The sequence below is a fragment of the Tamandua tetradactyla genome, chromosome 7, assembly GCF_023851605.1.
Source record: "Tamandua tetradactyla isolate mTamTet1 chromosome 7, mTamTet1.pri, whole genome shotgun sequence".
Lineage (NCBI taxonomy): Eukaryota > Metazoa > Chordata > Mammalia > Pilosa > Myrmecophagidae > Tamandua > Tamandua tetradactyla.
In genome coordinates, this window is record NC_135333.1 from 28,994,611 (window position 1) to 29,021,710 (window position 27,100).

Sequence of the window (27,100 nt, forward strand, 5' to 3'; positions counted from 1 at the left end):
GCAAAATGCTGAAGAATGGATTATACCTTGCCTTGGCTGAGATTTATGACACACAGCTTGTGGTGGGTGTAGGAAAACCTACTTTTAAGTCTAATGTGTCATAAGGAGAGCCAGTAAATCAGTGGACTTGCAAGGAAATGACATAACCCAGTAGCTCAAGTTTTAACCCCTGTGTAGCTTGAAGCTGCTTCCCCATTCCCCTTCTCCCCTGAGCTTAGAGAGTCAACCCACTCTCTCTGTCACCCTCTACTACCCTTTTCCCACACACATTCACATTTGACCCAATTCCCCCTTCTAACCAAAGACTCGACCCAATTCTCGAGTCTTCTCCCCCACAGTTCTGACCCAATTCTCTCATCATTTCCACAAAGACGTGACCCACTTTTCGTCCATGCCTCCCCTTGCACAGGGGACAAACTTCCCCTACACCGCCCCACACGGTTGAGCTGACCTGATTTCCACCCCCACACCTGTTCCCCCTGCATTTCCCCACGATGGGCCAGAGCCAGAACGCCTCTTCCTGAAACCACGACACCAGCCCCGTCTCCAAAGACACTGAGAAGACAGCTCAGCTTCAGCCCAGCACCTGTTTCTCTCCCCCAGGTACGTTCTCAGGGATTCCACCCGATTCTCCCACTTTTCAAACCCAGCCCGGGCCAGCAATCTCGGCACACACCCTCTTTCCAAGGACACAGCGGGCTGTGTCATTGCTGGAGTGTCAGGCCCTCTGACACGGCCAACGTTCCTGATTAAAGTCCACAGCACACCCCAGAGCAGGCAATTACCACCGCACCTGGCGTGGCCAGAGGACACTGCACAGCTGCCCAGGCCTTAATCTGATATTCAGTTATTAGGTTCTTTTTAAAGAATTCATTTTGTTGGCAGCATATCTGTCAGCGTTTTGAATTTTCTTTCTTTCTTTTTTCTTTAAATGACATGCAATGAGTTGCGGTGAAGTGTGGTAGGCTGACAGTCAGGGACTCAAGTCGTTTCTTTGACAATGTGGGAAAGAGCAAATGCACTCGCCACAGAGTTCACCCTCGCTATGTCAGGAGACCCCTTAAGAGGTTAAATGCGATTGCTCTTCATGGACTTTGTGTTCTCAGCTGCTTCTTAATTAAAAAATAAACACATTTCAATGATCACAAATAATTTGCATTTATTCACTAGGAGCTAGACTCCAATCATTTATGCATTTTATAAAAGCTGCTATGCAATTGTCAGGTGACAAGGACATTAAGTGCTATCAATTTTAGGACTGATTTGGGTGAATACCTTGGGGATAGTTGGCTGAGTAAACAACGAAAGGGGCTTTTGTAGCAATGCCACAGTTTCCATGACTGTCCATACGTCCCTATCTAGTTGTCCATTCATATATGATGGAGAAACAGAGGGTGCCCTTGGCTTCCCTTCTCTCTGACCTCCAGCTCTTTCTGGAATGCTGGGTTTTCAGATTCAAGTAGCTGCTCCTTGAATTTACACCATTTGCTCACAACCATTCTTTCAGCAAAAAGGAAACATTCATTATATGCTTTGTGGCCTGAACAAAGAAGGGGGATGACAGTCAGGATGGAATTAGGATTAGAAATAGTTGTTTTCAGAAAGCCAGCATATTGCCGTGAACAGAGTTTTTCTTCCAACTTGAAGTGAGGCAGGTTCAAGGGCCTTGGACACTGTGAAGGATTGTTGCTCTGTTAGCTATTGCTGTGATGATGATGCCCAGTCTCAACACCGTCACCACCTCCTGCATCACCATCATCTTTGTCACCATCACTGCTACCTTGCCCCTCACATTCATCACAATCATTACCACAACCGTCACTATCACTGCCACCAACCCCTTCTCCAGGACCTTTATCTCAATCACCATCGCCACTACCAGTGTCACCACAACCTTCATCATCATCCCACCAGCTCATCACGTCCACCACCTTCATCACATGACCTTTATTACCACCTCAGTTTCACCTCCTCCACCACACCTCTGTCACCTCCTCCACCACACCTCTGTCACCTCCTCCACCACACCTTTGTCACCTCCTCCACCACACCTTTGTCACCTCCTCCACCACACCTCTGTCACCTCCTCCACCACCTTTATCACCTCCTCCACCACACCTTTGTCACCTCCTCCACCACACCTCTGTCACCTCCTCCACCACCTTTATCACCTCCTCCACCACACCTTTGTCACCTTCTCCACCACACCTTTGTCACCTCCTCCACCACACCTCTGTCACCTCCTCCACCACACCTCTGTCACCTCCTCCACCACCTTTGTCACCTCCTCCACCACACCTCTGTCACCTCCTCCACCACCTTTATCACCTCCTCCACCACACCTTTGTCACCTCCTCCACCACCTTTGTCACCTCCTCCACCACACCTCTGTCACCTCCTCCACCACCTTTATCACCTCTTCTACCACACCTTTGTCACCTCCTCCACCACACCTCTGTCACCTCCTCCACCACCTTTGTCACCTCCTCCACCACACCTCTGTCACCTCCTCCACCACACCTCTGTCACCTCCTCCACCACCTTTATCACCTCCTCCACCACACCTTTGTCACCTCCTCCACCACCTTTGTCACCTCCTCCACCACACCTCTGTCACCTCCTCCACTACCTTTATCACCTCCTCTACCACACCTCTGTCACCTCCTCCACCACACCTCTGTCACCTCCTCCACCACCTTTATCACCTCCTCCACCACACCTTTGTCACCTCCTCCACCACGCCTCTGTCACCTCCTCCACCACCTTTGTCACCTCCTCCACCACACCTCTGTCACCTCCTCCACCACACCTCTGTCACCTCCTCCACCACCTTTATCACCTCCTCCACCACACCTTTGTCACCTCCTCCACCACCTTTGTCACCTCCTCCACCACACCTCTGTCACCTCCTCCACCACCTTTATCACCTCCTCTACCACACCTTTGTCACCTCCTCCACCACACCTCTGTCACCTCCTCCACCACACCTCTGTCACCTCCTCCACCACCTTTATCACCTCCTCCACCACACCTTTGTCACCTCCTCCACCACACCTCTGTCACCTCCTCCACCACACCTCTGTCACCTCCTCCACCACACCTTTGTCACCTCCCTACCACCACCTTTGTCACCTCCTCCACCACACCTCTGTCACCTCCTCCACCACACCTCTGTCACCTCCTCCACCACACCTTTGTCACCTCCTCCACCACACCTTTGTCACCTCCCTACCACCACCTTTGTCACCTCCTCCACCACCTTTATCACCTCCTCCACCACACCTTTGTCACCTCCTCCACCACACCTTTGTCACCTCCCTACCACCACCTTTGTCACCTCCTCCACCACCTTTATCACCTCCTCCACCACACCTTTGTCACTTCTTCCACCACACCTCTGTCACCTCTTCCACCACACCTCTGTCACCTCCTCCACCACACCTCTGTCACCTCCCTACCACCACCTTTGTCACCTCCTCCACCACCTTTATCACCTCCTCCACCACACCTTTGTCACTTCCCTACCACCACCTTTGTCACCTCCTCCACCACCTTTGTCACCTCCTCCACTGCCACCTTCGCCACCTCTTCCACCACCACCTTTGTCACTCTCTCCACCACCACCTCTAAACAACTATGATTCTAATGTTATTTCTTGCATTCTTTTTATTCTGCTGTCAAACTCCTTATAAATTTATCCTTTGTAACGAGTAAGAATGAAAGATTGAACATCGATTTTCTTTTTTATTATAAGAAATTTATTCTGTTTCTTCTGGAGAAAATTTGAAACTAAAAGTTTATGTATGCTAGTATTTTTTAGTTTTCTTTCTACTTTGGGTTACATTTCTGTGACTCTTTCCTTTCTGTGGTCCTTCATCCCTTCACTCCATCTGGTCTGGTGCTTTGGGCCTAAGGTAACGGATGCAGTTTCGTAGACTCTAGAGGAGGCTCCCAAATGCTCTCACGGCACCATCAACACTCGGAGCAGCATGGGGGCTGGGTCCTTCCTATTTGGAAATGGCATTGAGAAGAGCAATCAAACTATTCTAACTTTTTGCAGGGAATGAAGTACACCTCTTCATTCATTCTCCAGGACTTGCCTGGGGCTTTAGCACAAGTGATTTGCACATTGTCAACACCTAGTAAATGCTCATTAAATCCAATTGTATTGTCAGCCTCTGGGCAGGAAAGAAATTAAATCCCAGCATCCCTTGGGCAACCGCCTTTATTCTAAATGTATTTCTGGGTCCCTTTCCTAATCTCTCCCTTTTGTCTTTTACTAAAATTTATGACATTGATGCTGAAATCACTTAATCATTAAAACGTGGACTCCTAAGGTTTTAAATCATGACGCTGCCACCCGAAGAAAATCAGCTAACTTTTTTGGCCTTAGTTTTCTCCTTTGTGCCACGGGGGTCACTGTCACACAGGGTCGTGGTGGGAATTGAATGAAATGAGGTCTCAGGGCAGCTCCCAGAGTATGCAGCCCGTGGCAGGTACTTGCACGGTACATGCCTGTTTCCGGTGGGACGTCACTCACGCTTCTCCCTAGGGGTTCACTCGTGGCACAACCGAAGGGTCGCCTGGGCTGCACACTACCCACGGACAACACTGAGGGTCTGACCATCCCTCTACCACCAGCCCACCTTCTCAGCCATGAGGAGAACCTGATAACTGAATTAAGGAAATACAACACTTGCAGTCGGAAGCAGCAGACAAGGGTCCTGCTTTGGGCAGGAGCCCCACGACCGTCCGTCTCCAGGGAGGGGACAGCTCTGCTGCTTGGCTGACACTCGGTGGGGGAGGTACAGGGCTCTCAGCGCCGTGCTGGAATGGAGCAAGCAGACACCGTGGCATCAGCAAGCCTGAGCCTGCTCCACCCCTGCTCCCTGTTAACCGTGTCACTTTGGCAAAGTTACTTAATTGCTCAGCTCCTCAGTTTCCTCACGTGCAAAATGGGATTGCTAATTTTTGTATGGTTGTCATGAGGATAAGACAAAAAATGTTTGGCGCAAGGTAGAGTGCTCAATGGATATAGTTTTTCTTCCCTTTCTTCTATCATTTTTCTTTTTGAAGACTTCCTTTTATCTGTGTTTCCCCTTCTTTCTAGCTTTGTGGACACAGACTTTGAGAAATGCCATCTGCTTAAGGGTGTCTCATAGGGAACCCGAAATCCTTAGGAGGACAGACACTAAAAAAATGCAGTAAGCAGTAAATGCTTGCATGAATAAGAACAACAAAACAATTATTTGTGATCATTATTAAATTGTGAAATCAAATAATAATTTGATGAATAACAATAATAAGCCCAAATAATAATAATTGCTTTGAAATCAGTGGCCAGTCCCACCCTCTAATTTGTTTGAAATACGACCCAAGCTTATTACTGATGCTCAATAATGCAGTTATTAAAAAGAAGACCTCCAAACTGACAATACTAATAACAGTGATAAATCTTCTGCATGGAGGGCTCTCACTTTGTTTAATTGAAGGGAAGCTATGGAAGTGTTTTCCCTCATTAAAAAAAAAAAAATCTTCCTTTTTTCTCAGGCCATCTGTCTGGCTATTAAAATCCCATCAGCTTCATTGCGCGAACGCTTACTTCCCTGTGCCTGCTCCCCAAAGGGGGCTCCTCGGAGCCAGCTAGCTCACGACCACGCTGGTCCCTCCAAAGGGAAAGCCCGCGGCCCTCGGCGCTCCCCAGGAGTCATCCTGCCTCTTCTTCCCGGTCGCCCTGTCCACGGCTGCCGAGACCAGCCACTCCTGTGATTTATTTCCAGGCCCCCAGGATCATATTCAGAAATTAGTTTATGTCCTTAATAACATGTTGATTCGTTCATCTGGTTTGGAAATAACCATGTCTCTTCTCAGCAGGCCAGGCTCTAACAAGACAGTGCTGGATCTTCAGAAGAAACAGTCTCAGGGTGGGGGGCTGGACACTTTGTGATTAAATGAGGGGTCCGAGGGCCATGCAACTAAGTAGTTGAGTTAGCGCTAAGGGAAGGGCAGGAAATACCCAGGTGCCTCTGCTTTCATCCAGCACTTGGATTCCGAACTTTGGAGACCAACCCGGGTGAGCTCCCTATATGACCCCACAGCCTTTCCGTGACCACCATTCCATGAGACAGTCCTTCCCGTTATTACCAGGCCACTTTTCCTCTCTCCTCCAGGCCTGTCTAGGAGGTTAGCTCTGAGAAAGCTCATAGCTTCTGAGCAAGTACCTCTTCACTAGGGGCAAATCCCTCCTAAGTGTCAAAAGACACTTAGGTTGGGGGAAGAAGTCCCTTCACCTCCAGCAGTTGGAGAGGAGAAAGCTAATTCTTCTCACTCTGATGGGCTCTTAGGATGGCACATCTCCTGAAGACCCTACAGGAGTCAGAGGTGAAAATCTCCAGCTTAAGTAAGTACGATCACAACGGAGGCAGGCTCACTGCCTCTCTCTCTCCTGGGCCATGGTCCATACCGCCACCCTTTCTAGGTGGAAAAGTGAGTCAAGTTTTAATAAAAGGTGAGCTCTCCTGGGGCCTCAGAGAGGTTCTTGGAGTCCTCACCACTTCTGGGCTTGGTCTCTGACCTTCTTTGCACTTCCATCCCAGCGCCCCTTCTGTCACCTAGAGAGGAAAACTGATGGGTAATGGGGCTGGAGGGACACCAGGCTCTCCATCGCTTTCAAAGCTGGTGGAGGCTTTATTAGTCGGAACAGTGTTTTTGCAAAGTGAATGGTGGACCACTTTGGTACCTGAGATGGGTTTAGCTGATAGACGGATGAACATTTAAAACACATTTAAGTGGAGTGTTTTTAACGTGTGTTAAAAATATAACTAGCACATGAAACCGGTGATTCTTGGATCTTATCGCTCAGGATGAGGCTAAAACAGCGAGTTAATGCAAAGATCAGCGCTTGGTTAACAACACTCCAGGTGGTGTCTGGATATGGCAAAAATAACGAACCGGTTCCTAGCTGACCGATGTGTGGGCAATCTCAGTTTTAAGCTGCACCCACCATCTTCTGAGCACCGACTCTGCGTGCAACTCCTTGGCACAGATTATTTTCATTTCCCTAGCACACTGCTGATGAGCATTATTTTTTCCTGCTTTGGGTGGCAGACGGGAAACGGCAGTTCCGAGGGATTAAGCCACCTGCCCGAGGCGAATTTAGTCAGAACTAGTCAGAATCAAAACCTGGGCATGTCTGAAGCTCAAGCCGGGCCTTTTCTGCTGTATCGAGCTACCCAGTCAAGCCGGGGAGAAACGAGGACAGGCAGTGGGTGGGTTCTAGGGGAAATCTATTGGTCCCAGGCTGCTCCGCTCTGCGGTCCTGTGGCCAGGGGCTCTGGCTGGCTGCTTCGCCAGGAACCTGACCACAGGCTTTGCAGCTTCCCTTTACTGGTCAGTCCACAAATGGCTATTCCCCCTGCCTGGTGCTTCTCTAGGCTCTCTGTACATCAGTGAGTTCTCCTTCAGAAGTTGTGGGTGGAAGCGGGTGTCTCCCCGGGCTGGAAAGGAGGCAGATTCCTTCCCACGTTCAGCTGCTGCTTCCCTGCTGCACCAGCGGTCATGCCCACTCTGGGCCCCAGGGCTCTCTCTGCTCCAGAAGCGACAGCCCACCCATCTCCCTCTCTCCCTTCCCTCTTGCCACCTCTTTATGCCGAGCTTCTCCCTCCCGTCATTTTCCTTCTCCTTCTCCCTATATTACTCTCCTCCTCACAGCAGCCACCCCCACCCACTCTGCCTCTGGCTACGTCCTCATAACCCCAGCTCCAGGCAGCCCACTGCTGAGGCCCATTGGGAAGCTTGGACTTCCCAAGCTGGGTGGGAGTCCCTTAAAAATAGACCTGCAGCCCAGGTTCTCGTATCCACCCCATGAGCCCTGCCCTTGGGAGAGTAATTCCAGTGACTCTAGGACTGTGGCTGGGCTGCCCACCTGTTCTCTGAGCTTCCGTGGCTTCCATGGGAAGCCAAAATTCAAACTAAGGTATCCCTCCCTCCCTCCATCTGACCTTCCATGCTACCTTCCTTTCCTCCTTTTCTTTCTTCTTCCATTTAAACTCTTCACTGAGAGCCTATTGCATGCGAGACCCCGCCTTAGCTATTCCCTGCCTACTGTTCGGTCAAGCTCTCATTTATTGACTGGGGGCCCTGCTGAGGACCAGGCAGTGGGGACAGAGGCCCATTTGACCCTGTCCCTGTCTCAAGAGCCTTACTGTTTGGTGAAGGAGACAAAGATTTGAAAACGGAAGTGCAAGAAAGCACACAGATCTCTGCACACGTCTGAACTGGCAGGTATAGCTCACGCCCGAGGCTGGAATTCCTCTGGCTTTTGCAGCCATCGGGAGAAAGGCAGGAGTTGTCACAGCCCATATCCATCCCTTGGTCATGTCAAGACACCCAGGCCACCCCGGTGTAAAGCCTACCTCTGAGTGGATGTTCCCCTGTCATGGAGCAAATCTGTAAGAGGGAAAACATCTATCGCGCCACACTATTTGAGGCTTCTCTTTTGCCAAATCCCTCTGCGCTTTCAGGTGGAAGGGCCCTCAGATATGAGGACTTTGTGGGTTTGAGGCGGCAGTTAGAGCTCACCCAAGGCCCTAAGCACAGACAAAGATGAGGAGAAAGGGGGAAAGGAAACTCCAGAACACGGTCAGCCAGCCTTCCCAGGTGGGGATTTCATCCACCCTTAGAAAAGCAGCAGGGGTGCGTGTGGTCCAGAAAAGAAGGCCATGGAGTGGTAGAGTGGCAAATTCCCTTCAGTTCCACCAGTATTCGTTGAACTCCTGCTATGTGCCAGGCACAGTGCTAGGCACTGTGCTAAATGCTGGATCCAGTCCCAGCATTGCTATTTGCCTGCTCTGTGGCACTGGCCAGGTCCCTTCCCTCTCTGGGCCTAAAGTTCCTCAACGATAAGGTGAGAGTTTGGGCTAGATGAGTTCTGTGGAGACACCACCAGCTGCCTTCCCTCTTTACTTTTTTTCTAGCAACAGAATGCCTAGTTTTTTTGTTTGTTTGTTTGTTTTGTTTTGCTGAGCATGTGGCTACCTGTAATAAAGAGTGTATTTCCCAGACTTCCTTATAGTTAAATGTAGTTGGGTGAAAAACTTCTAAAGCAAAAGTGCTGTGATCTCTTCCATAAACTTCCTTAAAAGCCAGATGAATGGGAGGGACCTTTGGCCTTACCTCTTTGTGTCATCCTCCACCTCAATGTCTGGAATGTGAGGAGTGTGGCTGGAGCTCTGGCAGCCCTATTGTACCATGAGGCTGAAGGCCACAGTGTAGGGACCATGCAGGAACTTGTATCACTAACCAATCTGTGGAGCCTTAAGGCCATCCTTACCCTTTATCCTCCTGGATTCATTTACTTTAGAGAGAATACACTCTTTGTCTTATGTAAACTTCTGTTAATTTTACCTTTCTGTTACTTGCAGTCAAAGCTCACCCCTCTGATATAAACTCTAAAATGCCTTCCAGGTGCATGATTCTGAGGTTGCAAACTTAGGTGAATTCTTAGGTGAATTTAGGCAGAATAATGCCCCCTCCCCAAGATGTCCACAGACGAATTCCTGGAAACTGTGAGTATGTTACATTGCACAGCAAGGGGGGGTTAAGGTTGCAATGGAATGGAGTTTGCTATATCAGCTGACCTTGAGATGGAGAGAGTAACCTGGATTACCCAGGTGGGCCTGGCATAATGATACAGGTCTTTGTAAGTGGAACAGGGAGATGGAAGAGTCAGACCCTGAGAGATGCAGCATGAGAAGGACTGAGTTCAGTGTCACTGGCTTTGAAGATGGAAGAAGGGGCCGCAAACAAAGGAATGCGGGCAGCCTCTAGGAGGTGAAAAAGCCAGGAAGCGGATCATCCCCTAGAGCCTCCAGGAAGAACGCAGCCCTGCCCACACCTGATATCAGTCCAGAGAGACCAATTTCATATTTCTGATCTCTAAAATGGTAAGATAATAAACTGGGGATGTTTTAAGCCACTAAGTGTGTGGCACTTTGTTACAGCAGCCCTAGGAAATGAATACACTCCCCGTGTTTCCTCACGGGTCAGATGAAGATCATGGTCGCATCCAGGTCACAGAATGCAGTGTGGCTTGATGAAGGTGATGTACGTGTGGTCCTTAGGACAGGGCCCAGCACAAAGGAGACGCTCCAACAACAGAAGTTCAAATGGAAAATGACCCCTTTCTCTTATACTTCAGTCACCTTGTTTAACCATAGATACGATTAGCTGAAACATTCTGGTATGATATGCTCAGGACTGAACAAATGTCTGTACTACATTCAGGAAATCTGTGTAAATTATTCTGTGCCTGGAAGGAAGTTGTCATCCTCATTTTAAAGGCATGGAAACAGAGGCCTGGTCAGTCCATGGCAGAGGTAGGATTTGAATCCACATCCACAAGAATTCACTGACCATGTGCCAAAGCCTTGTTTCTCAAAGTGGCAGCAGCCCCCCTTGGGAGATGGGAATGCAGAGACTCAGGCTCCACATCCCCCTGACCCCCACCCCACCCAAGATCAGCACCTGCATCTCAACAACCTCCCTAGGTGACTTGGGTGTGTGTTAACATCTGAGAAGCCCTGCTCAGGAACAAGTGCTCTGCGTTCCCCTTGGCCTTACCTTTTTGGGAGCAGCATGATTTCATTTCCCTCATCAGTTTTGGGTCTTTCTCCTCTGTTCTACTTAGCAAACTCCTATTCATCCTCCGGAACCCATTGCAAAAGTCACCTTCTTTAAGACCCCTTTCCTGGCCTCCTTAAATAGAGTTCCTCTTCTCTTTTGCCCTTACCACATGCCTTTATCAGTGCCCTGAGCTCACTGTCCGCTGACGACCCAGGTACATGCCTTTGTCTTCTTCTAGGCCTTGATCTCCTTCAGAACAGGGCCATGTCTTTAGCCTCCTCTGGACAATTACTGAGCACCTACTATGTGCCAGGCACTGTTCTCAGCCCTGGGGCTATGGCTGTAAACAAGACAGACAGGGACCCCAGTTTTGCAGAGTTTCTATCTTGTTGGGAGAGAAGCAATATCCAGTATAAACAAACAAATTCAGAGAGTGCTGAGGGCTATGAAGAAAACACAATAGCCAGAGGGACTTTGGAGGGGGAGGGTCCCATAAGCTGGGGGCTCAGGGTAGCTCCCTCAGGAGCTAGTCACATATCTGTGCCCCATGGAGGTGCATGGAGCCCGACATCTTAAGAATTCAAAAATTGATTTCTTAATCCTCCCAGATTAAACTTGATATTTTCAAGTTCATGTCCTTCCTAGGCAATTGTTGGGCAGTTTTTTTCCTATCCAGGAAACTCCTGAAATTTCCCTCTTCCCTGTGAGGTCTTCCAAGGGAACAGTTAGAAGTATAGACCCCCACCCCCACCCCCACCCCCTGGTCCTCCAGCTACACCCTCCCAGCTGCACCCTCCCCTCCTGCACTGCCTTCAGCCATCACTGACTCCCTGGCTTCTGGCATTTTGTTATTGAATAAAACATATCCTGTGGTCAGCACAACAGGACACACCCCCCAAACTGGGGTCAAGGTCAGAAAATGTCAGCTCTGAAAGACAAGCTGTGAAGCTGGCACAAAAAGGGTGACAGTGGCATGCTTTAAAACAACTTCTCCTAGAGATGCTTGGTAGAGGAGAGTGGGTGAGACTGGAGGTCCGCCCAAATCTTATCAGTGAGCTCTGTTCTATAATGGAGGATGTTTAGGCATTTCTTTATGGAAATTTATTTGTTCATTCTCATTTCAGTAAGTTACTGCACCCTGCCTGCCCTGGTGTGGCTTTTTCTGCCTTTTCAGCTGTTGGAAGACCAAGACTCTGCCTATATAATTTGCCAGTGGTATAGATTCTGCCTATAATTTGCCAGTGGAGGGTTTGCATGCTCAGATGCCTCCAGAGGCCGGAGAGTGGCCACTAAAGGAGCGAAGGAGCCTGGTGAATCACTTGGGAGTGGTGGGGACTTCAGTGGACTACAGACGCCTGTCATATCTGAAGGCACATCTGCTGTCCAGTGTTACAAACCCTTCTGATTTTTTTTTAAAGGAAGCCTAGAATGTGGAGTTTTGTAAGAAAGCCCTCAATTTGTAGAATATTGGTGGTCAAACACAATTCACGTGCAGGACACCATTTGCAACTGCTAGTGTGATAAACAAAAGAGTCACTCCTGGGAGTGATAGCACCTGGCATGGATTGGGCGCATCCCACACACCAGGTGGTTTGCTAAGTGCTTTACTGGGGGCATCTTATCAGACTTCACAACCAACTCCTGTGGCACATACAATTATTTCCCCATTTTCGACGTGAGAAAACTGATTTAGAGGGGTTAAATTCCTTGTCCAAGGTTACACAGCTGGTAAGTGATGGGGTTGGGATTTGAATCCAGGTCATTTGATGCAAAAGCCAGTAGGAACTCCAGGCCTGGACAGAATAGAAAGCATAATTTGGTTGTGACAGTGCTGGGTAGGATTGGAAATTAAGTATGAATCACGATCTCAGGTGCAAAGCTTTGTCCTATGTCTCTTACTATATCCATTCATTCATTCAACAACCTACGATACGCCAGGCACTCGGCTAAGCCCGGGGGACACAGGTATGAAATCAGGCCGTCAGGCCCAAAGGCACCATCCTCTCCCTGCAAATTTCGTCTGTCCAGCCTGTCTCAGTGAAGGTCACTTGCTGTCACTCTTCGTGCACCACAAGAGACAGCCCCAGGGCCTGTGGAGTCTCTGGGGTCAGTTTCCTTTGCTCTCCTGCCCCAGGTCTGCTGCCTTGTCACTTGCTGGACTTGTGCAATGAGCTCCTCGTCTGAGTCCCTGCTCTGTCCTCTTCCTTCCTTCTCTACTTCACACAGCATTCTGAGCATCTTTCCAAAATGCAAAGCTGGTCATTGCATTCTTTTCTCAAAATTCTCCTCTTTGCACGACCTCACCGTGCCTGGGTGATGCAGTCTCTGTGCAACGTCATCCCTCATTGCCAATACCCTTCCCTAGCCCCACTCTGCTACACGTGGTCCTCCAGCAGCACCAAACCTCGGGTGGTCCTTTAAACACCCCTCGCTCTCTCAGCGCTGTTCCTCGAACGGCCTCTCCACCACTCTGCATGCTTGCCTGCATCCCAGTGTCCCCCTGAGGACACAAGTTCCTTGAGGGCAGGGTCCATGCCTTTTTGCCTTCATGAGCCTAAAACCTAGGGCAGTACCTGGCACGTAGTAGTTACTCTGGGAACTTTGTTGAAGAAATGGGGGAGGGAGCACATGACCAGGAGGTGGAGGCAGAAATGGGTGCAATTAACCTGGAAGATAGCAGACACCGTGCCGGAGGCAGGGGTTTGCTATGTGAGCCGAACTGAGGCAGGAGCAGGGGAGGTGGAGGTGTCTGAAGAGGTGACAATTGAGCTGGGTCCTGAAGATAAGTAGGATGTGGCTGGGAAAGGGCCTTCTAGGGGAAGAAGTGGGGAGAAGGAGTATTTGTATTTCACAATTCCTGCAAGCTGCAAGGAAAGGGATGCCCTTGCATTTTGGGGCAACCCCCTGGCTGTTGACAAAGCAGTGGGAACATATGGCAGCCCCTCCAATTTTTCCACCTCTGTCCTGGGTAAGAAGCACATCCTAAGTCCAAGCTTCAACATTAAAAAACTTTATTTTGCAAAGGAGTACAAATAACAATTTCTGTTTAGCCCTGCTGAATTAAATTTCTATAATTCCTCAAAGTAAGTTATTCATAGATTTGGGAGCCAGGGGAAAATCTTAGATATAATTAGTGTAATAGCAGGCTGCACACAGGTTTTAGGTTGGACAGTCTTGGGTTGGAGTCTCAGCTCTGTCACTTACTGTGTGACTTTGGGCAAGTTACTTAACTTCTCTGAGTCTCTTAAGATAGCGTTGACAAGGATCATGGCACATCCCTTCAGAACTGTAAAAGTTAAATAGGAGCATACTTCTGGAAAGTGTCTAGAACAGTGCTTAGCACAAAGAAAGCACTCAACAAATGATTAGCTGTTATTATTATTACTGTAATTAGTTGAAATGGGCCAGAAGAGTTGTTTTTCAGGGTTACCGTCTCTGCAAAATGGGGTGGAGGAAAAGTGGGGAGGCGAGCTCTCGACCTTGGGAAAAATGCAAAAAAGACAAAGGATAAGACAGAGATCCAGGTAGGGAAAATCCATATGACAGAAGAGAGCAAATGAGACAGAAAAAGTGAGAGAGGAGAGCAATTGGGCAAAATTGTGATGAAGAAATGTCTAGGGCCCAGCAATAGCCAGCCACCGGTGAGTTTTGTCTGCTGGCAAGACCACAGGAAGGTTGGTGCCTGGGTTATTTAAATTGCATGGTGGATTTGAGCAAAGCAAGGTGCTTACTCCCCTTATAACGAGGCTCTGGCAAAGGTGCACCTGGGATCTTGTACTCGATCCTTGTTATTCTCGTTAGCAGCTGGAAGACTACTCAAGGTCAGGGAAGTTCAGGGAAGAGTGAATAAATATAGTATCAGTAAGGAAAAGGGATGGCGGCTCTTCAGAGGCAAACCCAAGGCTGCTTAGTCTGTACTTTGGGGCCAGGTGATAACTAAGGAGGCTCTTCATTGAGAGAAAAGGTGAGTGCTGCCCAGCAGCCAGCAGGCTCGGCAGTGGCTCATGAACTTCCAGAAGCTTTCTGGCAAAACTGTGGCCCTGGAGATACCCCAGAGTGCTTCCACGATTGTGGGGTGCAGGAGGGACACCTGCTTGTCCTTAAGTGATTTTCAGAATTTAGTTCCCATTGGGTATAAGATGGGGAGCAAATTGAGAGCAGGCACCATTTCTTCATTAATTCATTCATCCACTCAGCCCGTAGCCCCTGAGCACCTGCTCTGCACTAGACGTTGGTCTGGCTCAGGGATCTAGGCCCCCTAGGGTGATCACAGATCACCCACAAGTCAATGCTAAAAAATTTTTAAAACTGAACGTTAAGGCAATGAAAGGAACAGGACGGTGGTGGGGCTGTTAGATAGGCTAGTCAGGGAGTGTACTCGGGAAGATGACATTTGAGCAGTGACTTTTTGCTCCTTTGTGACCCCCAGGCCCAGCACATGGTATATGGTCCCCAAGTGCTTGTTACACTGAACTGTTGAGGGACGTGAGAAGAGGAGGGGGTCTTGGTGTGCCTCCGTTGCACATCCCTTATGATCGTCTCCCCTCTCCCTTGCTTACCACCATCCTGGGCCTCCTTTTCCTTTCATGCAGAAACACAAACCACTCCGTGAGCTGTTCTGTCACTGTGGGACCTGGTCTCTGCTGCCTCTCAGCCTCTCCCATCCCTGCCTTCTGCCTTGCGGCTCAGCTGAACCCTTGGCCTGCCCTCTTGGGCCTCTGTGCTTCTGTACATGCTGTTCCTTCTTGTGGAAATGCTTTTCCCTCCTTAGCTTCCCCATGCCTGGGCACCTGTCTCTCAGTCTTTTTCAATGTCCCCTCCGCCCCCAATCTCTGTGCTCCCAGAGGCCACTGTGCTGTGCTGACATCACTCCCCGTCTGCTAGGCGGGGAGTTATTGATAGGCAGAGGTTGGGCCTTTTAACTCTACATCTGAGTCTCACACAGTACCTAGCCATTGCTGAACAAAGATCAACCTCGCCCTTTCCCTTGTTGAGAAAGTTCTGGTCTGACTCCATTCTCCCCCGCCACTCCCCGCAACCCCCAGTGTGCTACCCCAGTCACGGGACTGGCACCAGCTGCAAACTACAGAACCCATTGGGCTCAGGCCCCTACCTAGGTTTCTCCCTGCCGGCAAGATTGCTTACTGTCTTCCTTTGATTTTAAGGGACATATTTTAAAGTTTCAAGGTTTCTGGAATTAGTGTATGTTTTACAATTGACGTGTTCATTACATTTGTTTCCCAGAGAGATGTTTTAAAATGGATTGTTCATTTCTATGATCAGTGGTATCTTGGAACTGACGGAAGGTGGAAGTAGGAGAGTAAACAAGCCTGTGAGATCCCCAGGAGAAAGGCTCGGGGCCTGGCTAGGTCATGGAGCTCACTGGCAGCCCCGCGCAGTCGGCAGACACTTCTCTGGGGGACACGCCGATCATCCCTCCATGCGCATTCCGATTTCAAAGAGTCATGGTCAATAACCCACTCACATTCATCTTCAGCTCAAATCCTCGATGATTCTGATTGTAAAAGAAGCCAGGAATCTCTGAATTTGTAGGCGGGTTATAAGGAGAGGGGGCTACGGGCTACAGGGCCTATCAAATGTTTGAGTGGAATGGAATCATTTTATGAAATATTTGTTCATTGGGATCCTGGTGACCCTGAAGACCCCAGGTGAGCCCCATCAGGGTACTTGGGGTCAGGTGTGGGGCTTGGTCACACCCTAGGTTTAGCCCAAGATTGGCCTCTACTGTCAGCAATGCCACTAAGTATTTTTTAAAAAAATTTAGTTGACTGCCATTGAATCAACCTACTGCCACTTCCCTCTGCACTGCCGTGGAAAGTTTTGGGGCCAGAGACACCAACCAACATTCAGACTGGCTGGGAAGCAGAAGGGCCAACGTGAGGAAGAGAAGGAAACAGCTGCTCTAAATCTCACCACACACTTAGGGACAGGCGTTGCTATCACCACTAAATAGATGGTAAAGAGGAGGCACAGAGATAGAATGAACCAGTCCAAGGTCACACAGCTTATAAGCAAGAAGCTAGAAGACATAGAGCAAAACTCTGTAACCAGACGAACGAGACCCTGCACCTGCAGATGCTGCCTTCCCTCCGCCTGTGCCTGTCCAGCACCCTCCTTGCCCCACACGACCCTTCCATCTCAATTCTCCAGCCATCCTTGTCTTCTCTCACAACCTTTCTCGTTCCCTGCCTTGTGGATCTCTGCATTGGCTGCCTTTCATTCTGGAATATTCTTTCTTCGTTTCTTCACCCAGTTAATTCCTACTCATCCTGCAGGCATCCATGCACACCTCACCTCCTCAGGGAAGCTCTCTATGATTAGATCTCACCCCAGTGTCATATACTCCCTTATCCTCTCTAGAGGTAAGAGTCTTTGAATGAGGGTCTGTCTCGCCCACCAGGCCCTAGGGTCCCTGCAGGTAGGGACCCTGAAGGATGCTGTTTACCGTCACGTCCCCAGCCCTTGACTCAACAAATCAAATAAAGAAGTAAGAAAAGGGCCTGATGTGTGGCTGCAAACTAGCCTGGAAACTTAGAATGCATATTTCTTTCGAATATGGGTTTTTAGCTTAAATACTCATATTCCAAGCTACAAGGAGCCGTCAAATTTTGGTACATTTAAAAATCTCTTGCAGTGTCGGTCCGGATCTGTGTTTTCTCCTCCCACCCTGACCTGAAAGTGAGCACCGATGCTGAGCTCTCCCGGAGGCCCCCAGTGACAGCTGCTCTAGCTGATGTGGAGGGAGGAGGACATGGTTAGGATCTATTTAGGGGGCTTTCTCCCCCAGCACTTCCTTCTCGGGATTTACTCTCTCTAAGCACTACCTTTTTAATTCTTATGTTATTACTGTCCCTTGTGTTGAACCCCTCTTCCTCTTTTTCTCTCTTTCCTCTCTGAGTTCATTACTTTTTGGAATATTTAAAAAAAAAAATGCTTTTGCCACCACTGCTCCAAGTGAAAGACGAGCCCTTTGATGAGACGAAGGACCCACCATTTCAGAGCGCCCACCCTGTGGCAGGCAATGCTTATTTGCTCAGTTATCAACCATGGTGGGTAGACACCTTACACCATCATAATTGCTGGAGATATAGCCAATGGGCAGAACACACAGAACTCCCTGCCCTCGTGCAGCTGACAATATAGAGGTGGGAGCCAGGCAATAAATACACGCAGTGTGCTGCAAGGGGCTAAGCCCCCTGCAAAATAAACAAATAAATCAATAAAACCGTAAGGAGGATGCATCAGGGGTATAGGTGAGGGTGATTGTTGTTTATTGCAATTTTGAATGAAGCAGTCAGGAAGAGATGAGAGACATCCATTCATTTCATCCTTAAACCACTAACCATCCTGCCAGAAGACTATTACACTTCCTTTTTACAGAAAAGGAAACTGAGGTTCAGAGAGGTTAAATCACTTGCCCCAAATCACACAGCAGAGAAGGCTGTGGTGCTTGATGTGAATCCAGGTCTCTGTGGCTGCAAAATTCTTTTAACTACACTACAAAGCTTCACCTGAAGATTTCCATGAGTTATAGGGCACATGAATTTGCTATTCCCCGAAAACACAAAACGAAGGGATGGTTTACCTTGAAGGCACTTATGAATTGAAAGGGCAAAATAAAGAGGCAAAGGGAGGTGGGCGGGGGGAGGGTTGGTCTGAAGTGCAGTGTTAGAAATCCGGGGTCGTGCCCCCTCAGCCTCTGTTACTCTGCTCATGGAAGGGAGGAGTTAGGAGGAGGGCTGGTTCACTCCACGCAGACTCGAAGGCTCGGGGCAGTGAGGGATGAGTGGTATGGGGGCAGAGCCAGGGCTCAGGCTGAGCACTCACTGGGGGAAGCTGGAACAGTGACAGTGGAAAGGATGCAGTCCTGGTGGTGACTCTGAGCAAAAGACCACAATAGACCAGGGGCTGCGTGTAGAGCCCTCTGCAGGCTTTTAGGGTGCACAGGGCAGATCAAAATGCAGCTCAGTGAGTCACAAGAGGCCTTGATTCAAGGTCTGGCTCTGGAACTCTAGTCTTATGACCTCGGCATGTGGTTTCACCCCTGTGCCCCTCATTTCCTTGCCTGGGAAGGGGAGGCAATGGGAGGGAGCAAGGAGTGAACGGTTTGGGTAACCAGGGGAGATGGGGGAGAGAATGGGTAGGAACTCTGGACCTGGCTCTGTGGAAAACTGCCCATGATAACTCAAGACCTTAGAGAAAGTTCTCAGGTGCTGGGAATTGGATGGGGAGGTCTGGTAAAGAATAGAACGTCCTGGGGAAGCGACGCAGGGATGAGTCCATAACGCCTGCTCTCTGCCCGAAGGCGACTATTTCGGTGACTATTAAGATCAAACAGAACGTTGGTCTTCTTTAAAAGCAGGAAAAGGAAGAAAAGCAATTGGTTGTTTTTTTCCCCATTGAGGCTGTGTGTACTCATCTTCACCTTTCCTTCAGTGATTTGCCTTTACTTTAGCCAATTAAGAGCTGTGTAACTACCCATGATTGACTCCTCTTTGAATTCTCTTTATTTTATAATAATGGCTATCATGGCTTATTATTAGTCTCTCAAAAAAAAAATAGTTCCAGGAAGAACAAACAGACGATTCTCACCGCCTCCTCTCTCCCTTTCTCTCTCTCTCCCTCTTGATTACTTGATTGTCACGTGTCATTAAGATTTTTGCATTCATTTCAATAATTTTAAGTATTTCCAAATCAATCCATTAATAAATACTTCTTATGCACCTACTGTGTGCAAGGTGCCCAAAGAAAGTCAAATTTTCTTGGGAATTGTGGAGCAATATGTATATAGCACGATGGTCCACCAGTCACCTCTATACCGAGTTCACCGTCACTTAAAGACAAGAATGTCTGGGAAAGGTTGTCGGCTTTTCCTCAAATGAAATAAAAGATACACACTTCCCTACTCCAGAAGCAGAGGGCCAGGGCGGGACAGAGTGTGGAGCGCTCTGCCACCTCGCAGGCAAAGCAGAGGCTCTGCAGTTATGAAGTTGGAAAAGAGAATTTAGGAAAACGGAGACAACTCTTGCTCAAAGACAGCAGGGATGGAGAATGGCTGGCAGAGACACCACAAGCTAGAAACATGTGGGGCGGAAGAGAGAAGAACAGAAGAGGTGCTCAGACATTCGGCAGAGGGAATTAAACAGCCTGGTCAGAGAGAGAGAACTCGCCTCTGCCCCACATTGAGAGAGAGAGAGAGAGAAAGTGGGAGAGAGCAAGAGAGCGAGAGAGAGAACAGAGGCACGAGGCGGGTTCCTTTCTGTCACAGGCCACATCGTACCAGCCCTGGCTCCTCCTCTGCAGGGCTAGAAATCCTCTGGGGGAGGTGTGGGCCAGGACAGAGGAGAGGAAGGCACAGGAGAGAACAAACACAAAGAGTGAATTTCTTGCTGTCCCTGGAGACAACCATTCCTTTCGGTGACAACAGAGGTTAATATCCTGAGCGCAACCACCATGCGCCCCAGAGACATCTCACCGGGAACAAGCAGTTTTAGTCTCCTGTTGCAGATTTTATTGAACTCTTCCCTGAAAGGGCCAATTCATCTCTCCATTTGGAGGCTCTTAACGCAGCTTTCCTGAAAAGTTGAAGATTTCCTATCACTCTCCTCCTCCTTGTATCCAAGTGCAAACCTTCCTCTGCCCCCTCCCCAAATCCCACTAAGCCTTTTGCAGCCTGCTAGGGATTCCAGTGCACACACACACACACACTTTGCTGCTATTTACTCTGCAGAGGGAAGAAATACAGGCTGCAGTTTCCTCTTGAGCCCTCTCCCCCTTCCCCTGTGTCCGCCCCTAACAGGTGGTCATGTCCCTTCTAATTCTTCAGCAGACTAATTTCAAAAGCAGCATTAGAAGCAATTTCTGATTCTTATTTTCATCAGGAGGTGAGGAGAAAAAAAAATGATCTCAGGAGACAAAAAGCCCTAACGGAAACCAGAGAGCAAAAGAGATCACAGAAGCTAGAGTTGCCTTTTATCTGGAGGCATTAACAGCATCTTGGGGAGATTTAAAAATCTGTTCAGAATTTCTCAGATATGAGCAGGAAATACAAACAAAGAGGTGACTGGGGGGATCTTTCTAAAAGTTCAATTTCTCATGGAAAACCCAGCTTATGGGAACCTGAAACCCTGACAATTTGATTTGTGCAAAGACTGACTCTGTTTTGAATGCTCACAAACCAGCACACAAACATCCCATCCAAACGGCCCAGGACAGCCTTTGGAAATAAGTACCCTTATAACCTTTGAAATAAGTGCAATCTTTGGAAATAAGCGGTTAAAAATCTCTAAGCCACTTCCTAAGAGGCCAAAGTCCAGCTTCCTAGGGTGGTCCTGGACCCAGAGGCTTTAGAACGTAAAGCCTGGACTGGATTGCAGCCCTGAGCACTCTGCCTTCCTGCTGGCCTTGCTACAAGCAGAGAGGGAATAGTGACCCCGGATGCAGCCGGGTCCAGCCCTTGCCTCACTGCCTGGAAGCAGGTGCCCTGAGGTCCTGCTAGGAAAAGGATCCCTCCAGGCCCCACTTACTTATATCTCTTGTGCGTATCACACAACCCTCAGGAAGTGTTGCGATTCGATCCTTTGACAGATGATTCAGGGAAAGAGAGTGTGCAGCTTGCAGAGAAAGTTAAAGGGGGTGAGCAGCACGTTTGGGGACGTGGGCAGCAAACAGAGTTACTGAAAATCCTTAGGCCTTTTAGTGAACAAGTCATCCACAGCTACTTCTAGTCTCCTTGCCTTTTGGGAATCAGAGATACCATGCTATTAAGAATTTTCAAATACAAACCCTGATAAGAAAATATATTTACACCAACTCACCAATTTCTGGACATATTTCCCCTAAAATAATGTGCCGTCTTTCTTCTCATCTCTCGGCTAACGTATCGCCATCATCTAACCAAAATCCAAGGGAGGCAAATTGCTACTATGATCATTTCCCTAAAGCAACCCTCATTCACTCTGCCTTCCTTCTCTTTTGGAATAAAAGTCTGTCATAAATGTTTAATTAAATGGAAGTCTTTCCACTGTTAATGACTAGCTGCATGAAAGGCTTTTCATTTTTTTTAAGGAGGGGTATTGTGCATGTATTTGAGTCCCTATTAATTTCCCGATATTGATTCTCTGGCTGGGGAAGAGCATATAGTATTCAGCATAGAGCTTCTCTGCAGAATATGTTAAAGGCAGAGGTTTGGATTGAGAAAGGGCACCAAATGCAGTATGCGTCAAATAGACCAAGGCTCAATGAAGTCACTTAGCTATTCAAAACATGTTCAGCCATCACTCAACCGTTTGCACCACGATGGGGGGTGGGGTGGGGGACACAGAATTTGTGCTTTTCCCCAGATACAACCATTTCCCCAAAGAGCAGCTTTTGCTCACTTTGGTTTAGACCCCGGGGCCAGGTCAATTCCTCTCTCTCCAGTTCCTTTCCCTCTTTTCTCCTCCATCTCCTAATCTAAACTCCCTGCACCACCATCCCATGTTGAGCTTAACCAACAATCCTGCAGTCCCCGCTTCCCGACGCTGCCTCAAACGGCCTCCGGCATTGGTTCATATCAGAAGCAAAACACACAAGCATTTCTAGCCATACAGAAACATGTGTATCTTTCTGTGCATTTCTTCCTGTGTGTGGCTTTAGCTTGTGCACACCAGACATACATAGCCATTCAAAGGCATTCCCCTGTATTAAAGTCTGTTGCTAAATGCAGGTTGTATGATGAGCAAGAGTTACCCCCACCTTTTCTGTGTTTATTAATGTGTTTCAGAAGCACATGCCTTCATCTGTGGCCTGATTGATCGCCCAGGCTTCACACAGTGGCAGCCCTCTTCACCTAGCACACGCACATGCACATACACCCCGAACCGCCTTTCGGAATAAAAGAAACCGCTGACACCCCCGCCCCTCTACTCCCCCATTCAACCTCCCCGTGCCCTCACCTCCCTCCCTGCCTGCCTGCACGATGTCTGATTCTCCAGCTGGCTGCAATGCTGACTCTACTCGCTTCTGGTTAACAGACATGTCACTCTGTGTGCAAGTGAATTGCTTCCCAGCCTAACCTGCAAGTGAATTGCTGTTTATTAGAACTTAAGCTTGTTTCCTGCGAGAGACATATGTATTTTTAGACTTTGTAAATGTTATAACACACATACACACCTCGAACAACCAGTCGCCTCGAAAAATATGTGTGGCTCATAGACATGACGAAATGCTCTTGAACTCAGCTTAGGATCCTGGAAAAATTAGGATTTACCAAATAAGGATTCTTGGAAATAACAGGTTTTTTAAAACGAGACTTGCAGATGATGATGTGTCTGAGACTTTGGGGGACTAAGGGAAAGAGGAGGGCGCATGGAAGAGTATTTTCAAATTCTTCATTATGAAAAGAGGAGGAGAGTTGAGAGAATAATTTCTTTTTCCCTCTCATAGATGGTAATGCTAAACCAAATGGCAAATCCTAATGTTTCCAAAGCAGGCAGAGCATATTTGACTTTAAAGACAATGTCTTGCTATTTTCAACATACCATAGATTATTCCAATGAAGAGGTTTAGGGAAAAGGGGGTGGTAAAGGTAGGAGAGTAGAGTATGGTATTTACTTATTGATTTTCTTTCCTCTAAACTAACCCAACCAACCTTGATCTGTGGCGGAAGGAGTAAAGTAAGAAAATGGTGGAATGCAAAGGGGATTTATTTGGAGGAGGGTGGGGAAGGGGGAGTGAAGAGGGGGAGGGGGTGGGGTGGAAAAGGGGGAGGAGATGGGGCATCAAATACCTTCTAGGCAGCAGGTTCTCCATAATCCAGAATGGGTCATAACTTCCTCGTTCTTTTTGCTGGTTTCATTCTCACTGACACTTTTAGTCTTGCAAACCCCTCTGGAGTAGAGCCAATAGTCAGTTCCCACAGCTATGGTCATCAGGCTGAAGGCAGCGAAAGCACCAACGGTGGTTAAAAGCATTTGAACACCTCGATCAAAGAGCCCCATAATTCTTCATTATATAAACACCCAACCGACTTCTGGTTTTCAGGAGAGCGTGTGTGAGGGTGCGAGTACTAAAGCAAAAAATAAAAGTAAAAATAAAAATAATTCCACTACGAATATAATGGGTATTTGTGTGAATAGAGAATATGGAGATATATATATATATATTATTTTTTTTTAAAAAAAGGGAGGTAAGAAAGCTCACGGAAAAGAGTGTAAATTATAAAGATCACACCGGAAGAGAGGCTTGCCTTTTGAGATCAGAAACTGTTCCAGTTGCAGTGATTTTTTTTAAAAAAAGGAAAAAAAAATTAAATAAAAAGACACCCCCCACCCCCCCAAGTGAAATGCCTTAATCTCTTTTCCTAAAATTCTGGTCTCCAGTTTCCATATGTGACAGCTAATTTGGAGATGGCTTCCACAGTGAACCAGGGAACAGCCGCATTCTCAACACAATCCCTCATGGTCGGGACCTAGACAGTTAGAGCCTGTGAGAGCCGGGATGCAGCCTGCCGTCTTCCTTCTCGGCTCTGCGGCCTGCGCCATGAAAACCCTTCCTTCCCCAGTTCTCTTCCTTGGGGGTCTCGGGCGCTTTCCTTTCAGACCAGACTTTCCAGTATTCTGTAAGCCCTTGATCTCAGCTGAACAGGTGCGGGGGTCTCGCCTTCCATGGTTTTGCCCCGGCAGCAGCAGCGGCGGCAGCAGCAGGGCTGGCAGGAGCGGCGGCGGCGGCGGCGGCGGCGGCGGCGGCAGGAAGAGCAGCGGCGGCGGTTATTGTTGTTGGTGGCGGGGGTAGTGTTGGCGAAGGGGGAGGGAGGGGGTTTCTCCCGGAGAATCGAGGCGGGTTTCCCTCCCCCTCTCTGCAAAGCTCCTGGAAACCAGGGAACCGGCGTCTTGCTGCAGGATGGGCCGCCCGCCTGCCCCCCCTCCCGCCCGGACTCCCTGCCGGCTCGGCCCCGGGCGGAGGCGCTCCCACCTACTGCATTACCGGGTGGTGCTGAAGTGGACAGCTCCCTGCGCCGCCTGCTCCGCGCGCTCCCCGGCTCGCAGGGCGGCCCGCCAGGCGGGGGGCGCGAGTCCTCCCTCCCCTCAGGGACAGCAAGGCCAAGGCGGAGCGGGGACTGCCTTTTCTCTTTTTACCCCTCTCCCAAATCCTAAAATCTGAAATGAGCTCTCTCTTGGGCTCCCGGAGCTTAGAGGAAGGCGTAGCTAGGGATAGCTTCTCTCTCTCTCTCTCTCTCCCTCTAGCCCCCACCCCCTCCCCTTGGTGTTTCTTCCAGTTCTGCCTCCTTCTCACTCCATCTCTACGTGCCCAGATCTTCAAATACAACCCTCCTATCACAATTAGAGGGGCACCAAACTTCAACCAGCCCTTTCTCTGCCTGGAAGGCGTGAAAATATAACCTGAATGGGTAATTACAAACATGATCTCTATGTGTTTTTTTAAATAACTGTTCTTCTCTTTGGTGTTGGGGGGGGGGGTTGTTTAGTTTTTTTGGCACGTTAGATGCATCTCCTCTCTGTTTTTCCTCTCTCGTCTCTTTGTCTCTCTCTGGCTAACATGGGTGTGCATTGCACTGTCTGTAGTTTTCCATGAAATTCCAAATCTTTATCCTACAAGCAGACATTTTGGAAAGATTATTCATGGAAAGGGGTGTAAAACAGAGTGACTGGGGCTTTTGTAATCGTTTTTATTTCAAGGATAAACATGTTTTCAGAGGAAGTATGTGAAACGTGAATCCTTCTAAGTTTCCTATGTCATCCATAAACTGGGTTGGGAGAGATAAAAATCTCCCTGCTATGAACATCAAAACATGCCACAACCTTCCCCTCTTCTCAACAGAATAATTTACTTGGGTTAATTGAAGTGTCACCTCTTGTTTCTGTATGTGCAACTTTTCCTTAATGTGACCCCTGGAAAAAAAAAGTACATCAAATAACTGCTGCAGCTGGTCACATTTTCCTTTGATCAATTTCATAGTTAAGTGAGTGAGAGCACGTGAGGCATGATGTGGGTGCACTTCTTTCTTCTTTTTTCTTTTGGTGTAGAAAGTGGTGTGAGTCTGATGGGTAAGGTGGGAGGTTAAAGATGTTTCAATTTCATAATTCAATAATTACATTCTTTCTTCTCTCCCGTCCCTTATTGTCTTGAGATCAAGATAATATTGTGCTTGACAATTGCTCAGTGATCTGGTGATTACCAAGGAGTAGATAAAAGACGACCGAGTTAAAAACAGACTTTCTTTGGTGTAAAGCCTGTTGCCTAACTTCTTTCCCTCAGCTTGGAGTTGGCTTGCAGCTGGTACATTCTTTTTGGCATAGGAAAAACTACCTGTTTCTCCATGCTGCATAATACTTCCCTGCTGCCACTCTCTGTTCCCTTCTCAGGAGAGCGGGACTCTTACAATGGGGGGTTGCAGTGCTTCTGGCACCAGGGGAGTCTTCTGGAGTCTGGAGAGCAGAACCAAGATTTCAGCAACCTCTGCTAAGGTACCTGTAAGGTAGAGCAAGAGCTATGTTTGCAGATTGAGGATTTCTGCACTTTGATTTTTGTCCTGTGAGGATAGGGATGGGAATTGGGATAGTGGTAGGTGGGTGCTGATCTGTGGATCCCAGCTAGCAGCAAACCTAGCAAGTTTAGGCAGGGATTCAGTTGGATGATTTTCTTGGCCCCTATCCCTGAGGGAAAAGTGAGGGGCAGGCAAAGAGGCCTGTTGGGTATAGTCATGTGAGCCTGAGAGACTTGCCCCTTCCCCTTTCTTCCTGCCATCTTGGTTTCCTGTCCAAGAAGTCACTTCAGACTGGAAACAGGGACATCCCCTCCCTGCCTTCAGATGAACCCAGTGGACCTTTTGTTCAAGAAGAATCAGCAACAGAGACTCAGTTGCTTCTCTTTGTCCACAGAAGCTGCTAATATCTTAGCCACTGACAGTGGCTGCAGCTTTAGCAGCATTTGATTAATCTTCTGGCCAGATAATCACTGAGAAAACTAAAGCCTGCCAGCATGGAGAGAACAGGGACTTCTGGAGCCAGAACAGCCTGGGGGCACAGCCTGACTGTTACTTGGTAACTGCATGACCAAACTAATTAGCTTTCTTGAGCCTCAATTTTACCATCTGTAAAACGGGCACATTATTATCTGCCTCTCCTTTCTGAAGTTACTCCTGGCCATACCCTGCTTTGCTCTGCTATGGTGCTGTTCAGAACCCTTATCACCACATTTGCAGCATTTTAGTGCACATGTCATCTCCCTCACTGACCTGTGAGCCTTTTGAGGTCAACAGCCATGTCTTGTTCACCATTATATCTTTATGACCTAGTACAGAGCTTGATACATCGTGAGTGCTTGATAAACAATGGCTGAATGATTATAGCAGGGGACTAAATGGTGTAATATAGGTGAAGTGCCTAGTAATCAATACATGAGAGTTTCCTTCCATTTCTCCTCTCTGCTTTTACATCCAGATTGATCTCCAGCT

At 48.4% G+C, this 27,100-nt stretch overlaps 1 protein-coding gene across 2 annotated transcripts in view; it reads right to left on the minus strand.

Moving 5' to 3' along the window:
- The window catches only part of CACNG2 (calcium voltage-gated channel auxiliary subunit gamma 2), a 119,281-nt gene extending 94,623 nt beyond the window's left edge, over positions 1-24,658 (minus strand). Inside the window, exons 1-2 of one of the 2 annotated variants that reach the window (XM_077167839.1) lie at positions 24,610-24,658; positions 23,414-23,559 (exon numbers count right to left, since the gene is read on the minus strand). In XM_077167839.1, coding sequence (XP_077023954.1) covers positions 23,414-23,555 — 142 coding nt within the window. In that variant the 5' untranslated portion in view covers positions 23,556-23,559; positions 24,610-24,658. Of the gene's footprint in view, positions 1-23,413; positions 24,344-24,609 lie in introns of those variants that run through there. The other variant, XM_077167838.1, reaches the window with a different exon arrangement.
- Positions 24,659-27,100: the final 2,442 nt, after the last annotated feature.